Genomic DNA, 19,382 nt, shown 5'->3' on the forward strand with positions numbered 1-19,382 from the left:
CGCATGCGTTAGGTGTTAGGTTTATTTTAGCAGATCGCGGTTGACAGGGAGATAGACATTGCGCATGCGTTAGGTGTTAGGTTTATTTTCTAGTTAGTTTAGGGAGTTACGGGGCTCCAATAGTCAGCGTAAGGCTTCTTACGGCTGCTTTTTGTGGCGAGGTGAAAATGGAGTAAGTTTTCTCCATTTTCGCCACGTAAGTCCTTACGCTGCATATTGGATACCAAACTGCGCGGGTTTGGTATACCTGCCTATGGCCCAAAAAACTGCGGGCGACGGCAGAAATATACGGGCGTAACTTCTAGGTTACGCCGTATATGTGATACCAAATCCGCGCAAATATTGGCGTCGCCGGCTTTTGCGGGCGACGCTTTATATCGGATCGACCCCTAGATTTTTTCAGCTAGCTCCCAGTAATGCATACACGCTCTGTAGCTGACTTTATAGGAGTTAATCACCCAGTAGTGCAAGTATACATTTTCTTTTTGCACAATAAGATCCCTTTAATTTGTGTCATACAAGACACTGCTGAATCTGTGAGAAGGTGTGATGTTTAAATGTTAGTGCACAAGTCACTCACTACAAATGTCTATGCTGCTGAAACAGTAGTAGTGGAAGTATATTACAAAGAAAGAAATAAAAAGCACATTTCTTCTATTTTAACTTCTGTATCCCTTTAGACTCAAATTGAAATTCTCCTTAAATGAAATGTAAAGGGACAGTAAAGTCACATAGAGCATACACGTTTAAACAATTTTCTATTTGACTTCTATTATCTGATTTGCTTTCTTCTATCTGAATCCTTTGCAGAAAAGCATACCTGGGTAGGATCAAGAGCAGCAATGCATTACTGGGAGTGCAGCACAATGAGATCTGTGCAAATCCAGATCTCTGTGTTGCACTTTCACAAGAATAAAACCAGCTCTGAAAAGAGCCGATTGCAGCTTGCAGCCTCCTTCTCCCTGATTCGTTAGATTATGAAATGCACATATCTAGTAGATAAACACATAGGTCTCTTGTCATTGGCTCACCAGGTGTATTCAGCTTGCTCCCAGTAGGGCATTGCTGCTCCTAAGCCTACTGAGTGTATTCTTTAAAGCGTTGAAAGAACTAAGCAAATTTGATAATGGAAGTAAATTGGAAAAACATTTTTTATCTGAATCCTGAATGTTTACATTTTGACTTGTCCCTTTAAAGGGACATTATACACTCATTTTTTTCTTTGAATAAATGCTTTGTAGATGATCTATTTATATAGCACATAAATAGCTCTGATTGGCTTCAGCAAAAGGAAATAAGATAATTATGCACAAGAGAGTTTTCAAAGAAAGTAACCCTAAAGTCCTGTGTTTGAACACAAATATTTTCAAAACAAAGATTTATTTATGTGTATGTTTTACTTAGAAAACATGTAATAAAATATCTATGTAAATCACTTTCTTGTACAAGTAGTAGCATTTACCTTTTGACTTCTAGTAGAAATGTTTAAATGTGATTAGTGTGAACTATTGCCAGGGCAGGTTTAGTCAATATATTATATTACTTTAAACATTAAACACAATAAAAATGTAAAATCGTCTAATAACAGCAGTTTTTCTACTAACAGATTTGAAAGTTTATTTTCATTACCCTGTCCCCTGTACCTTGTGACAGCTAGCGGCCAATCACAGACTCGGATATATGAATATACTGTTAACTCTTGCAAATGCTTAGTAAGAGCTTGGGCTTCTGAAACTGTGCACATAATTGTTATCTGAATCAAAAGTTTTGTTTTCACCTTACTGTCCCTTTAAAGTGATGGTAAATTAATTAGTTTAACTTCTTACCAAACCTTAACTTGAGTACTACAAAATATAATAGGGCTTTTCTATGAACGCTAACTTTACTGTAAGTTGTAATTTATGCACCTTCAACATAGCTTCCTGTCAAAAATTGCAGCCGTCCTATAACCACTACCAAATAATTTTTTTATGACATTCCGATGTCCGAAGCTAATAGAGAGTGCTAGTGCACGTGTGGTTTGTTGCACAATAGATCGAATCATCTTTACTGTCTTTGTGTGACCATCTCGAGTATTACACAGTGCATGCACTTATAGCAGTCCTTCTCGTGAGCAAGCAGCAAGTGTGATGTATAGAGGGGTTGGGACCGCTCTATACGTGAATCGGATGCAGGCTGAAAGCATGAGAGTGGGCGGAGGAAATAATGAAAAGCGATGTTGCGTTAGTCTTTTTAACATAAAATTTATAAAAATACATTATATTAAAAATAAAAAAAAAGCGGTTGAGGTTACTATAGTAAGATTTAACTGATAGACCTTTCAAATTTATGTATTCTTTATCATCACTTTAACTATGCAGTTGTGTGCATGTTTATATAGTGTGTGGTGTGTTGGTGTAGTATAATAGATACAATGAAGTATTATATATTGTTCTACTAATAAAAGCTTAAAATGAGTGTGTGGGTATGTGGGTGAGGCTGTGCATGTCAGACAGATAATATATTAATAGAGATGCATTATACACTCAAAATGTAGGAGCTGTGAGTAGCATTTTACATTGGTTTTAAAGAATTCTGCTAATTTTCTATCACTGGAAAATGTGTGTGATTAGAGGAGATTTAAAGTAAATGTATAATATGTGTATCTGATTTCACTAACTTTCTGTAATGATGTTTTAGTTAAAACCTTACTGGCTTCTTAGTTTATTTATATGAGGGGTACCTGGTTGCTGCCCATATAAATATAGGACTCAAATGTTCTCTAATTATCCTTCTGATACTCCGGAAACATATAAAAAAAATTAAAAGGGACAGTGTTGGCACACATTTGTTATAGCTAAACAGGAAGGTAGAATATTGTTAAATATACACATATTTAAAGGGACACTCAAGTCAAAATAAACCTTTATGATTCAGAAAGAGAATGCAGTTTTAAGACACTTTTCAATTTACTTCCATTATCAAATTTTGCACAGTCTTTATATTCACACTTTCTGGGGAACAAGCTCCTACTGAGCATATGCACAAACTCACAGGGTATATGTATACTAGTCTGTGATTGGCTGATGTCTGTCACATGATACAGGAGGCCAGAATATAGAAATTTTCCAGAAAAAAAAAATCTACAGCTTATTTGAAATTCTGAGTAGGTGTTATTACATTGTCTTTTTATTATGCAATTCGACTGCATTTAGTGGTCCTTTAAACATGGTTAACTGTGGGCATTAAACAAATACATATATCTCCTTTAAATCATCCAAAAAAACAAATGATTTTTTGTGTACTGTTATTTCTTATTATTTATCTCACAAGTCATCTTGTTTGCATATTTGAATCAGCTGCATTAAAAAGATAGAAAGGTCGAATTGAAATGTGCATGGGTTGCAAAATACTTCCAACAGCAAAAATGCTCATTGTAAAAGATATTATTGTTTTAGTGGCATACACACGTATGCTACATGTGACAAGAGGATTTTGATTCAAACACCATGCCAGCTGAGTGTGGTGTCATACAAGCCGCTGTTAACTCTGAGAAGGTTATTTGCCAAAAACAAGCACAAGATTGTGATTAATCATAAAGTTTTAAAGTGACAGCATTTTATTTTTTGAACTAGATTGTCCCTTTAAAGGCCCAGATTACAAGTGCCGCACTAATGATAGTGCAAGACGCAATAAACAATATTGCTGGACTATGCTAACATTAGCACGCAACTTAATAATAGTCCATGGTAAATCCCATTTACCAGATATGAGTTAGCGTGGCCGAAATTGCTGTAGCGTAACCTATACTTTTAATGCTAAATGGCTCTAATATTAGTTGAAATTTAAGTATGCGCTTGAGGGAAAGCCAAAACGGCACTATAATATTTAGTGTGGTTTGAGACCTGAATTAAACTGTAAGAATTAAAAAAAAAAAAAAATTTCACAAAACGTCAAAAAAAATATTAAAATCAACTATTATACTTATATAATAATAATATACTGTATATTACATTAATAAAAATGTTTTAAAAAGGCATATGGTACATGACAAGGTTTTTGACTGGGAAAGGGTCAAATTATATATATTATTTTGTGATGATCCGGTCTGTGATCCCCCACCGCGGTGTAGAAGGTATCACCTAATTACTGGCCACTGAACTAACATACCAAGGCCACGCCCCCTATGGGTGTAGAAACCAATCGTCATAAGTACTTGTCAAACAGAATCCGACATCCAACTAAGCAGAAACATCATATAACTATACCATTCCCCAGTGCCTGATCTCCATGCCAATTCAGGTCATAAGAGGGGGAGTGTAAGTCCCATCAGATCTGACGAAGCCCCTAAGACTGCACACAAAGGGGAGGGGCGAAACATGTCATCAACCCTGTAATTGTTACTCACCTGTGAGCTGTTTGGTAAAGGTGAACCAAGCCCTGCAGCAGAGGATTACACTTGCAAAGACACAGTACAAGTGATAACAACCAAATCTGGAGGAAAAAGGAGATCCCTGTTTTGTCCTAAGCCAAGCAAAGAGGCTACCGGTTGATTGATTTGCCCAGAGACTGAAAATTTTGGTAATTCTTAGCTTTATCTGTGAAAAACAGGAACTGTTTGATTATTCTTTCCATGCTGGATTGGAGTGTGCAGTTGCACTAAGTGCCCCCCACACCTACTAACTTTCATTACATTTAGCTGTCTATTTTTAGGACAATACAAGGAGCGTGCCTAGGCACTTATGTGCTCCAGTTTATAACATTTTCGATTTGCATAGTGTGTTTTTTTGTATATTTTTCAAGCTTGTTCCCTTTTGCTCTTAGACATGCCTTGTTTGAAGTTTAAGTTTACTATATGGTGTTAAATAATTTAACAGACGTCTGTTTAGAATGATCTTTATTTTGAAATGTGTTTCCTCTATGTATTAGCTACACAGCCGCACTCTGTTTTAGGAGAGATTCCATTGAGTTTATAAAGCTGTAAATAAAGTATATGTTTTTGGTGCAGCCTGTGTCACACTTTGGCTTTTGTTATAAATCTGCATTACCCCTTCCTTTTTATGGTATATTATTATAATATTTTGTGACTGCTTGCACAATCACTTTTGGTGATTTACACCAAATAGCCCATACAATGAGTGCCACCAACCCCGGCCCATTGTATGTATGTATGTATGTGTGTGTATATATATATATATATATATATATATATATATATATATATATATATATATATATATATATATATATATATATATATATATATATATATATATATATATATATATATATATATATATACACACACACACATACACATACACACAGTTTCAATTGTTGGTATAAGCACTCACAGAAACTTTTTGTAAAGTCAGCAAAGCATAGATGCCTGGGGTGCACTTCAGTGTAAAAATATAAACATCCAGAAAGGAAAGCATTCACCGGGTCTTGACAGTTTTAAACTTTTATTCTCAAGTGGGAGTTCCTATAATTGGGACATGGCCCATTTAAATTTAGGCAGTACACGGCTGTCATCGAGACCAGATCCATCTGACCAAGTAAGGGTAAGTACCCTTAGAACCTCACTTCTGCTCTCATGAACTTCATACATTCCTAAACACACTCTCTCTCTTCCTCGTGTTCCACATTCCAAAGACACTCTCAATACTGCAAATCTGTATATCATCTTATGTAACTCTCCCTCTTACTCATACTAACTGCTGGTGATATATCCCCCAAAGCCGGTCCCCCACAACTTCTTAAACTCACCCACCCATGTATGCCTTGCTTTAGACCTAAAACACCAGAACTTTGGAAGCCTTATCCAAGTTCCTTTTGTAACTAAAACAAACACCCCTTTCACTTGTGCACTCTGGAACCAACACTCTATGTGCAACAAGCTCACTTCTATCAACAACATCTTTATCTCCCACTCTCTCTACCTCATTGCTCTCACAGAAACATGGCTTTCTCCCTCAGATATAGCTTCCTTTGCTGCACTGTCACATGGGGGTCTCCACTTTAGACACACCCCAAGGGCTGGAAAAGGGCAAGGAGGTGGTGTAGGTATTTTACTTTCCTCTTGTTGCACATTTCAACAAATACAGCCCATCTCTTCCCTCATATGATTTACTTATTCTCTCCTCTCTCTCTCCGTGTTGCGCATATATATTGCACCCCAGCTCCCCAACTCAATGTCTCAATCATTTTGCATCCTTGCTACCTTATTTCTTCTCCTCAGACATCCCTCCTCATTCTTAGGGATTTAAACCTCCCTGTCGACAATCCTGCTGCAAAAAAACTTCTCCTGCTCACTTTCTCTTATTGCCTGTCAATATGGTCCGACTCTCCCACTCACAAAGATAAACACTCCTTTTGATCTGATTTTAAGCTAACAATGCACTCTCTAAAACTTCACAAATTCCCCCTTTCTGATCATCATCTCTTCACTTGTAACATCATAGTACTTCCTACTGCTTTCCCTCCTTCTAATCCTCACACCACACTCCACAGGAGCATTAAGTCACTTGATCGGCAACATCTTTCAAACTCAATCAAACTTTGTCTCTCTTCCATCTCCTCCTTTTCCTGCCCTTACCAATCTTTCACTATAATTTCACTCTTACAACATTCCTTCTCCACTTTTAACACCTGCACACCCCCACCACCTATTTCCATTTTTCTCTCAGCTCACGTTTTTGCCAAACACTTCACCAACAAAATAGATTCTATCAGAAACTAAATCATCTAAACACACTACCAGTCTCCAACCCCCTCAATTGCCAATGTCCAAACGCCACAAAGCCACAGATTCAACTTTTTTGCTCCTGCTACCGAGGATGAAGTTTCTTCCCTCATATGCTCATCTCACCTCACTACCTGTCCCCTTAATCCATTCCCTCAGAACTACTGCCCTCCCTCTCTCCTGCTCCTATCCTCACACATAATTTTTAATCTCTCCCTCAGCACTGGTATATTTCCCTCATCCCTTTAACATGTACTAACCACACCTATCCTCAGAAAATCTCTTGATCAACCATCCCCATCCAACTACTGTCCTATTTCCCTACTCCCCTTGCCTAAAAACTTCTGGAAATGCTCGTCTAAACACATTTATCAAATTTCCTCACACTAAACTCCCTTGTTGATCCATTGCAATCTGGATTTTGCCCTCAACACTCCACAGAAACTGCAAACATTAAAGTTAAAAAATAAAATCAAAAGACCACTTTTCTCTGTTAATCCTTCTTGATCTGTCTACAGCCATTGAAACTGTTGACCACACTCTCTTGCTCCCAGTGGCGTCACTAGGGTTGGTGTCACCCGGTGCGGTAAGTTATGGTGTCACCCCCCCCAGAAAGCAGACACACACAAAAACACAGGCAAACACACATACAAACACTCAGACACACTTAAAAACATACTCAGATGCACACACAAACACTCGGAAACACACTCAGACACACACACACAAAAACTCAGACACACACTGCACTGCATTAATTATAAAGCGCATGCCTAGAGCTGCTCCCTGGCTCAGCAGAGCATCAAATGAAAGATAAACAGAGCACTCTAAAAATAAATCACTAAAGAAAAGGTTTAGGCACAAACTATGAAAATTCTGCTCTCTGACTCTGTTCCAAGCCTGTCAGTGCACAGCCCTGGGCCGCGTGCCTACCGCTTCTTATGGCCAATCACCTCTGCACTCTGCCCACCCCCAGACCCCCGCCCGCCCTCCCACCTGTTCAGTGTGCACTTAGTGTACCGTAACCGTAATGGTCTGGTGGGTTCCCGTTTATAGAGACAGCACAGCAGTGAGTGTCTCCACTGCTCCACATGTCACTGAGCAGTGAGCACAGATAGGCAGGCAGGTAGGTTTAGGCTAGCAGCGCAACTTTGCAAGCCCCACGGCATGCCCACAACATTCATAGTGAAATTGGGCAGGGGAGAAGCAAAGTACAAACAAGCAAAAGCAGCCGGGAAAACTATTTGTTGAAATTGCAGCACTGGCTCAAGGGGCAAAAAAATTGTGTGTCTACAACTTCCCCAGTCCCACCAATGTTCACAAATGCCAGCCCCTCTAATAAAAAAAATCTATGCATCTCAACATTGTATTTCTTTGAATTTCAATAAAATAAAAAAAATAAAAAAATTTTTTTGGTGTCACCCCCTGGAGGGTGTCACCCGGGTGCGGCCCGCCCCCCCCCTAGTGACGCCACTGCTTGCTCCAAACCCTCCAATCCTTCAGCATCTGCAACACAGTTCTCTCTTGTTTCTCCTCCTACCTGTCTAACCGGACCTTAAACTTTGCTGGCACATCCTCTGACCCATTACCACTTTCTGTTGGGGTACCACACGGTTCTGTCCTTGGTTTCCTTCTATAATAAAGTCTCATAGGTTTGAATATCATTTGTATGCGGATTCCCAAATCTACATTGCTGCACCAGATCTATCCCCTTCCTTACTAACTAGTGTCACTAACTGCCTTTCTAATATTTCATCCTGGATGTCCTCTCACTACCTTAAGCTAAATCTCTGCAAAACTGAGCTCCTTATCCCCACCTCCTTCTTCCAAAATCCCTACCCCCCCAACTTTCTCGAACTGTTGATAATAACATCATTACCCCAACCCTGCATGCCCGATGTCTTTGGGTCACACTTTATTCAGATCTCTCTTTCACTCCCCACATTCAGTCTTTGGCCAATTCCCGCACCTCCACCTTAAAAACATCTCCAAAATGTGCCACTTCCTCACACAATTAAGACCTTAATCCACTCTCTTATCATTTCCGCCTGACTATTGCAACTCCCTTCTCTCCAGCCTCCCTAGCTGCCATCTATCTCCCTTACAATCCATAATAAATGCTTCTGCCAGGCTGATCTTCCTTGCACGTTGTTCCTCATCTGTTGCACCTCTCTGCCAGTCCCTTCACTGACTTCCTCTAACCACCAGAATAAAACTCAAAATCCTGACTTTTAAAGCTTTCGATAACACTGCTCCACCCTATATCTCTGACCTGGTCTCCAGATACTCCCCATCTCATCCCCTTCACTCTGCTCATGACATCCTTCTCTCATTACCTCCTCACATTCCCATCTAAAAGACTTCTGCAGACTCTCCCCTATTTTGCGGAACTCTCTGCCTTGATCCACAAGACTCTCCCCTAGTTTTCAAACCTTCAAGTGCTCCTTAATGACTCTACTGTTTAGGGATGCAAATATACACTAACATTTTCTTATCTTAGTTTATCTCCTCCTTTAATTATGTCCTTGAACCCCCTTAGCATGTAAGCCTACGAGCCCATTTGCTTTGTAGATCACCTTCATTAGAGCTGTTGTACAACAGTGAAACTCTTGGCAGGGTCCTATATCCATTGGTCTACCATAATGGTTGCCTTGCATATTAGACCCATGTTTCTAGAGCTGCAGAATCTGTTGGCGCTCTACAAATAACTGATAATAATAAACATGCAATACATTTACATGAAAATATTCATGTGGCTAAATACAATGCACAAAAATGTGAAATATTTATAATTTGTGCATAGTTTTGAGCAGCATAAAGTGAAAATATATCTATTCATGCTTGTTGTATTAGTAAAAAATCAATCACATATTTACACACACACATCTGTTTCTAGCAATGTAACCATAAATACTAATATTATCCAGTAAAATAATTCATTATATTCATTATATTCATGCCACTCTTGCATCAATTGCAAGAGATTTGTTTGACTTACTTAGTACATTATCTTTAAATAACCAGGGATATATATATATATATATATATATATATATATATATATAGTATGAAGAAGCTAAACTTGTTACCATGGAAATATAAGAAGACATTGGATCATTCACAAGGCAGCTACACTAATTATCTTTAAGAATCTATGTATAGTTGCTGATAGTGTTTATTTAACATCAGGAATGTTGTTACTTCTCCAGTGATGGGCTAACTGGACTTACCAGGATCAGTGAAGAAAGTGCCAATAATATCACTCAAGAGAAAATTTACTTTAAATTCAGTATATACAGTAAATAGTAAAGTGAGTATTACACACCCACATATACTTACTCCAAGGTTACACACCCACACACATACCAAAAGTTACATACCCACACACATATAACTAATCCAAAGTTACACACCCACATACATATACTTACTACAAAGTTGCACACCCACATACATATACCTACTACAAAGTTGCACACCCACATACATATACCTACTACAAAGTTGCACACCCACATACATATACCTACTCCCATGTTACACCCCAACACATATTTACTAATTCCAAAGTTACACACCCACATACATGTACATACTCCAAAGTCAGACACCCATATACATATAGCTACTCCAAGGTTACACCCCCGCACACATATACCATCTCCAAAGTTACAACTCGCACATATATACCAACTATAAAGTTACACCCCCGCACACAAATACCTATGCCAAAGTTACACACCTGCACCCATATACCTACTCCAAAGTTGCACCCCTGCAGACCAACTCCAAAATTACACCCCTGCACATATATACCAACATCAAAGTTACACACCAAAACACATATATATCTACTTCAAAGTTACATACCCATACCTACTCCATAGTTACACACTTGTACCATATCTCAGACATTTATTCTTGTGTAGGGTTCATAATTGGCTGTGTATGACAGACTATACTACATAAAGGACCATCATAGTGAAACAATTACATGCTTTCTTTTGTTAGAACAGATAATTCTATCACTATTGACCCTGCAAATCTATGTGTTTAACTGCCGCAAAAGTTTTAAACACAAGTACTGCTCAGGAGCCCAGAGAACTGTTGGTCTCGAGCAGAAACTACTACTGAGTCAATCACCAGTGCTAGTTGCACTGCTGGATTATGTGACTAGCACTGTTGATTGAGTTAGTACACTTAGTTAGTACGCTTGTGCACTCTGGAACTCTCACTCTGTCTGCAACAAGCTCACTTCTATCCATGATCTCTTTATCTCCCACTCTCTTAACCTTCTGGCTCTTACAGAAACCTGGCTCTCTGCTTCAGACACAGCATCCACTGCTGCACTGTGACATGGGGGTCTCCATTTCAGCCACACTCCTAGGTCTGGCAATAGACAAGGAGGTGGTGTCGGTATTTTACTTTCCTCTCGTTGCACCTTCCAGCAAATACAGCCCTTCTCTTCACTCACATTTTCTTCATTTGAAGCACACATTATTCGGTTATTCTCTCACCTCTCTATACGTGTTGCAGTCATATACCGCCCCCCTGGCTCCCCAACTCAATTTTTAGATCACTTTGCTGCCTGGCTTCCTTATTTCCTTTCCTCAGACACCCCTGCCCTCATTCTTGGCGACTTTAACATCCCTCTTGACAATCCCACTGCCTCCTCTGCAAAACTACTTCTTCAACTGACTTCCTCTTTCAGCCTGTCACAATGGACTGACTCTCCCCCTCACAAAGATGGTCATTCCCTTAATCTGATTTTCACCTATCGATGCACTCTTTCAAATTTAACAAACTCCCCTTTTCCTCTATCTGACCATCATCTCCTAACTTGCAACATCACTTCCCTACCTACAACTCCCCATCCCTCTACCCCTCACGCCAAACTTCACAGAAGCACTAAGTCACTAGATCTGCATCAGCTCGCTAGCACTCTCAAACCTCTCATCCATCACCTCCTTTTCCTGCCCTGACCAATCTATCAGCCAGTATAATTCCACCCTTACATTGGTCATTGACACTCTGGCCCCTCCAACCTTAGCTCAGAAACCACACTCTCATCCTCAGCCCTGGCATACCCCTCTGACACGATACCTACGCAGATGCTCCCGTACTGCTGAGCGACATTGGAGGAAATCTTGGAGTTCAGCTGACTTTCTTCACTACAAGTTCATCCTGAACTCCTACTATTCTGCCCTTAAACTTTATAAGCAACAATATTTTTCTAATCTCATCTCTACTCTTTCCTCTAACCCTAAACGTCTGTTCTCCATGTTCAACACTTCTCCGCCCACCCCCACCTCCTAACACAACCTCTCTCTCAGCTCAAGATTTTGCAAGCCACTACAACAACAAAATTGACTCCATCAGAAATGAAATCAGCTCTCAACATACTTCCAATCTCCCACCCCCTCAAAAGCTCACGATCACCCAAAACCCAAATATCCAAAAATGCAGCTCTTTTGCCCCTGTCAGTGAGGATGAAGTTTCTGACCTTATACTGTCCTCCCACCTCACTACCTGTCCTCTCAACCCCATCCCCTCACAGCTACTCCCCTCTCTCTCTTCTACCCTCACCCTCATACTCACACACATTTTCAACCTCTCCCTCAGCACTGGTATATTTCCCTCATCTCTAAAACATGCACTGGTCACACCTATCATCAAAAAACCTTTCCTCGATCCAACCTCCCCTTCCAATTACCACCCTATTTCCCTACTCCTTCTTGCCTCAAAACTCCTCGAAAAGCTAGTTTACGCATGTCTATCCCATTTCCTTACACTAAACTCTCTTCTTGACCCACTGCAATCTGGATTTCGTTCCCATCACTCTACAGAGACAGCAATTGTCAAGGTTACCAATGACCTACTTACAGCAAAATCCAAAGGCCACTTCTCTCTGCTTATCCTCCTTGACCTGTCTGCAGCCTTTGACACTGTTGACCACCCTCTTCTGCTCCAAACCTTCCAATCCTTCGGCATCTGTGACACAGCTCTCTTGTGGTTCTCTTCCTATCTGACTAACCGTACATTTAGTGTAGCCTTCTCCGGAGCATCCTCTGCCCTGTTACTACTTTCTGTTGGGGTATCTCAAGGCTCTGTCCTTGGTCCCCTTCTCTTTTCAATCTTCACGTCGTCACTAGGTTCCTTAATAAAGTCCCATGGGTTTCAATACCATTTGTATGCCAATGACACCCAAATTTACCTCTCTGCACCAGACCTACCTCCTTCCTTACTAACCTGTGTCACTAACTGTCTTTCTCACATCTTATCTTGGATGTCCTCTCACTACCTTAAGCTAAATCTCTTCAAAACTGAACTCCTTATTTTTCCCCCTTCTTCCAATGTCTCCACCCCCAAAATTTCTATAACTGTTGATAATTCCATCATTACCCCTACCCCGCACGCCCGATGTCTTGGGGTCACACTTGACTCAGATCTTTCCTTCACTCCTCACATTCAGTCCTTGGCTAAAGCCTGCCGCTTCCACCTTAAAAACATTGCTAAAATTACACAAGATACAACCAAGATTTTAAACCACTCTCTCATCCTTTCCCGCCTCGACTACTGCAACTCCGTCCTCTCTGGTCTACCTAGCTGCCGCATAGCTCCTTTACAATCCATTATGAATGCCTCTGCCAGGCTCATCTTCCTTACTCGTCGCTCTTCATCTGCTGCACCTCTCTGCCAATCCCTTCACTGGCTTCCTCTTGCCTCTAGGATTAAACATAAAATCCTCACCCTGATATACAAAGCTCTCAACTGCACTGCTCCCCCCTACATCTCAGAAATTGTCTCTAGATACTCTCCCTCCCGTCCCCTTCGATCAGCTCAGGATCTCCTCTTCTCCTGTTACTTCTTCACATTCCCATTTACAGGACTTCTCCAGACTGGCCCCCATCTTGTGGAATTCCCTTCCTCGCTCCATAAGACTCTCCCCTAGTTTTAACAGCTTCAAGCACTCCCTAAAAACTCTACTATTCAGGGATGCATACAACCAACACTAACCTTTCCTAACTCCACTGCTTTCCCCTTGAACCCCTTAGAATGTAAGCCTATGAGCCCAGCTGTTTACAGATTACTTCTTAAGAGCCGACTACAACAGTGAAACTCTCGGCAGGGCCCTCTACCCACTTGACCCCTACAAAAGCTATCCTGTACATCGACTATGTTTACAGCGCTGCGGAATCTGTTGGCGCTCTACAAATACCTGATAATAATAATAATAAATAATAGCAGTAGCCTCTTGAGACCAGCAGTTCTCTACAGCTCCAGAGTGGTACTTTACATATACTTTATATAAGTATTTAAACACCTTTACAGGGTTAAGCACATAGATTAGCAGGGTCAATAGTGATAACATTACATTCTCTTATAAATAACAGTATGTATTTTTTTAATATATTTTTTCTATAATGGCACGTAAATTCCAACTATATGATTTTAGAGAGTATATTGCAGCTGCAAATAAGAAATCCTGTCCTGCTAAAAAATTAATATAGAGCAAAGAACACAGTCAAGTAGAAAAGATGGATACAATTTAAAGGAACAGTAAACATATTGTAATTAAAAAATATGTATGTTGTGTTGCTATAGAATAACATATTAACCAAGTGTAAACATTTTAAAACATTAACATTGTTTTTACTGCAATTATTTGTAAATAGCCAAACTCCCCCTAACATTTGCCTTAGTTAAAGGAGCCAATCTGGTCTTAAGTCTGCAGACAACCAGTATGGCCAATGCCATAATGTGAGTTTAAAGCACATTGTTTTGCAGTTGTCATCAATTAAAGCCAATTAGGGAAAGGTTTGTAGCAGAGTTAGCCTTGTGAAAGGAGCATGGTGCATTTCAAGTTCTGATAAATTAGAAATTCCTCAATTTTCAGATCTATATTACATAAAAGAGGACAGAATAAATTAATAAAAGTATATTAGAAAAGTTGTTTCATAACATATAACTAAAAAATTTAAAATATAAATCACAAGGTGTTCACTGTCCCTTTAATTTTTTTAATGAACAATAATTACAACAGAATGTAAGATATTTTTAAACATAGGTCACTGGAAAAAAACATGGCCAGTGTCCCTTAAATCAACAGCAGTTCAGGGAGACACTTATTGAAAAGTCTGGTGGACTCCTTAAAGCCAGCCTTCGTTACAATTTTTAAATTAACCAATTCTAACCAATCAATGGGTAGAATTTCTGGATTTACATAAAGATCAATATATGCAATGGGGCATATTACCTATTTTTTATTTTGTATGTGAAAGAGTGCTAGTGAAACATGTTAACCTTTGTTTCTATAAAAAAAAAAAAAAAAAAAAATTATAGTTCACTATTAGACTTTGCTTATTATGTACATCAGCATTAGTATTTATCCTAAAACATATGTATGCAAATAGATCATATAAATAAGGAGTAACAGCAATTACATGAAATTAAAAATGTTCAGATGCTATTTCAGCAAAATATATTATTCATATTATACTACAAAAAAAAAAAAGCATACAAAAACATGTAACCCACTGGACCATAAATTGAATCATTATTTAGTAAATTATTTTTAGGTCACATTGACACAGAAAATATCAGTAAACAGTCATTTCACTGAAGCAGGGGATTCTGGATAAATAGAATGCAAATTAAGGCCATGTGCTTACCTTTTTGCTTCTAGCACTCATTTTAAACTAAGAATCCCTCATGTCAGTGTAGTTCTGCTTTAGACATCTTTAAAGAATAGAATGTTGGGCTGTATAATCGGCAGCACAGTTGTGTATAATTTGTTTAAAGGGACAGCTCACTATAAAATTGTTTTTCCCTGAAAGTGTTCCCTATGACTTGGTATACCAGCTGCAGCATATAAAATGTATGAAAAATTGCTAATTTATGCTTCTTTTTGCAAAAGAAATAGCTGTATTTGCTCTTTAAAACCACAGCCCATAGTCAGAATAGACTTGGCTTGATGACAGATCAGATCTCATTATCTTATCACTCTAATGTTTCCCTATCTTATCTCTGTACCATACTTAGAAAGAACAATTGAAAATGAACATTTTAGAGCTTTATCTCTTCTACCTTCCACTGTGAGTATAATTTATTCTGCTGGCTGCATAGTTAAAGGGACAGTATACACTCATTTTCATATAACTGCATGTAATAGACACTACTATAAAGAATAAGATGCACAGATACCGATATAAAAATCCAGTATAAAACTGTTTAAAAACTTACTTAGAAGCTCTCAGTTTAGCTTTGTTGAAAAGCCCACTGCAAGTGGGAAATAAGACACTTCCCCCCCTCCCCCTTCTTTTGCATATGAAAAGACCCTTTACACAAACAGGAAGGAGCAAGCTGGAGAAGGTAGCTGATGGTATTCACATAAAACTTTGGGGCTTGGTTAGGAGTCTGAAAATTAGAGCAATGTTATTTAAAAATAAGCAAAACTAAACATTTTTTTTTTAAAAAAAACTTAATGGACTATATAAATAGATTATCTACAAAACATTTATGCAAAGAAAAAATGAGTGTATAATGGCCCTTTAAACTTTCAGTATAGGTAAGGATACTGCAGGCTAAATCAGCTGTTTTAAATACCAAAATAAAGGTTAAGGAGCAGTTTTATTTGTAAACAATTTAATACAATCCAGTAGGTAAAATGGATCACTGGGAACAAATTAAAGGAGAGAAAGTTTTTGGGTAAACTGTCCCTTTAATGATGAGACATTTTTTCACATAGTAATTGGTTAGTGTAAAGTCATTGCATATTCTATGTATATTGTTTTAGGAACAAAACCAATATAATTATCTTCATCTATTTCTTGTATAAACCAACATATGGGGAGACAGACTTAAGCAATAAAATATGCATAAATAATAAAAATGTTTTAACTTTATAAGGCTGTAGCTGTATAAATATTAAAATGCATTTTCATAAATAATACACATTGTAATTGTCTGCCCTGAACATTATTCTCCTTAGATTGAAACATTAAACGAGAGAGAGATAGAGAGATAGAGTTGTTTCAGCAAATTTTTTAATAAATCTGCATTGCCTCAATCTGATATACTTTATATAGAGACAGTTCGCTCTTTTCTAGTATCCCATGAGTCCAAGCTAGTCTTGTAAATATAACTATAAATAGAATTATCTGACATTTATGAACTTTTAGTGATAGTCTTATTTATAATATAGACAACCGATTACAACTTTCAGAAAGCAATTTTTTAAAAAAACATTTTTTTAACATAAATCACAGATTCACAGCAACATTAATCTCCAAGATCATGGTGTTGTACGTTATTATTCATTGCTTCCCAAAGCTCAAATCAACCATCTGCCAGCCTCAGTCCTGGTGGACATTAATTAAGGGGCCATCAATCAGTAAAAAGCGAGCAATTGCAAAAGAGCATTGACACTGAGTGGGAAAAGCTTGGGGTTAAAGCGGATGATCTGCTCAAAAGCTCAAGTGAGAATCACGTATCATGTAATTGGAAAGTTGGGAGCAATCATCTCTGCACGACTGTAACCACTTGATTAGTGTTTCTCTGCATTACTCAGCACCAGTCCAGCACTGCAATGGTTAACATTAATCCAGCCTACAGCAAAACAGATCCATAATCCAATGCACTTGACAGAAAAAAATACTTCAAAAACGTACAATGGTTGTATAGAGCTGACAATAAATTGTGTAAAATGCAAACATATATTTTACAACCACAAATTACAAGATGTTCTCTCTACAAGTAGGTTTTCCTATGACTAACTCAACATATACCATAATAGAGAAGTGTTTATTTTATTTATAACACAGCAATGACATCTTTATAGACTAACATACCCAGTATAATAATTATATTAATAGGATTCAATAATGTATTATCAACTAGTGTTGTTTGCTATTGCCTTATAATATGCATTACAATGCAGTATCACATATAAGTATAGTTGTTTAACTTTGTTTGCTGTGTGACACCACTGACATTCTTTGAGATTCATGTAACCTTAATTTTTTTTATTAAATCATTACAAGGAACAGGTGAACTGAATACAACAGATAAATAAAACACATGAATAAGCAGATCTTTATAATATTTCACAAGTCAGATAAAGATCAATTCAACAGCATGGTGAATAATGGTATCATTAAACATAAATCAATATGCAATGCAGTATATGTCAATAAGAAATTGGCAATACTGTATTCCTCTATTAGGTTCAACTCCTTATATACCATCTGCTGAGTCAATCATAGTCCACCTTACATAGGTCATTTCACCTTAGCCCCAGGGTGTTCTAACTTCCTTGCTGATGACTAATGGCACAACATATATACACATACATAAAAACACTTATGGTGCCATATATAGAGATAAATATCATGGTTCCATTCTGATAATATTCTTAGTTATACCTTGAAATAGGAAAGCTCTGCTTCTGTTATGGAGTCCTTGAACCTGCAACACGCCAGCGGTTTCTGCCCCCAGCTGTAACTCCTCTAGGATGTCTATCTGCAGGGAAGGGTCCACACCAAACCCTGTAACTGACCCAGGAAACAAATAAATAGTCACAAATGACACTAAACTCAGAGAAAATAGATTTGCTGCCATATTTACATTCAAGGGATGAGTAATCACTTATGCATTGTAATATTTTAGTGCCTGTTATAAGCAGAAGCTTTTAATAGAATGAATTCTCACAGTTGCCTTGCTGTGACCTACTTTAAAATGAATTTCTTTAAGTTTTTTGTTTGGGTTTCCTTGGTTTTTACATTATCAGAGAGCAGATTCATTATTTATGATTGGGCAGGAGCTATGTAAAACTTGTTAATCATTTAGTAAAAGGTGCTCTTACCTGGTTTGAGACAGAATATAATACAGATGATACCCAGAATTAACTCCATGCTGGTGGCAGTACTCTTAGTCCATAACATCCCTGTCTGCATTTGGAAAGCTCTAGTGTTCTTGTGAAGATGCCTTGCTCTGAACATCACACACAGAGCCAGCAGATGAGCCAGCAAGTTGGATATCTCACAGCTCGCATCATTCCTGAGCAAGCAGACCCAGCAGAGAGGAGGAACAGAAAGAACTGCCCAATAAGTGCAGGACACCCACAAACACTGACTTAATCCCCAGCAAGGATCAAAAAGAAGCACCAACAGCGCAGTCCTGGACAGCTGGAAAGAGCCACAGCCCGAACCTGTTACAGACAATGGAAATCACTCAGTGTGTGATGGTGCTGCAGGACACACTAATTGCCACTCCAGGGATTTAGAGGAGGAGGGGGACAGGGACAAGCTTACATGCCCCCAGAATCCGAACAATTGGTCTTCCTAGCAGCTGATCAGAGCAGTCCACACGCTGCATTTGGCTGTTCGGCACAGGTTGTGTCCTCCAGTGATTGACAGGGGGAGGGTAATTGTGTGAGGTTATGGGCAGAGCTGGGCATCCCTTAGCCTACAGCATCTTTTGTGTGCCTAGAAAGAAGGAAACAATGTATAACCACTGTATGCAATGCATTATTTATTATAGCAAAAACAATGAATGCGCACATCACTGTTTTATAGTGCGCATGAGATGGAATAATCAGCCCCCTGTATTAACTATATGATCAGTTTATGATATGAGAAGTGTATCATCAGATAAAATT

At 38.5% G+C, this 19,382-nt stretch overlaps 1 protein-coding gene across 1 annotated transcript in view; it reads right to left on the reverse strand.

Moving 5' to 3' along the window:
• NELL2 (neural EGFL like 2) overlaps positions 1–19,097 on the reverse strand; it is a 556,616-nt gene extending 537,519 nt beyond the window's left edge. The window contains exons 1-2 of the mRNA XM_053719205.1: positions 18,588–19,097; positions 18,148–18,276 (exon numbers count right to left, since the gene is read on the reverse strand). Coding sequence (XP_053575180.1) covers positions 18,148–18,276; positions 18,588–18,723 — 265 coding nt within the window. The 5' untranslated portion in view covers positions 18,724–19,097. The remainder of the gene's footprint in view (positions 1–18,147; positions 18,277–18,587) is intronic.
• Between the last annotated feature and the right edge of the window lie 285 nt (positions 19,098–19,382).

This window comes from Bombina bombina, chromosome 6 (genome assembly GCF_027579735.1).
Source record: "Bombina bombina isolate aBomBom1 chromosome 6, aBomBom1.pri, whole genome shotgun sequence".
NCBI lineage: Eukaryota > Metazoa > Chordata > Amphibia > Anura > Bombinatoridae > Bombina > Bombina bombina.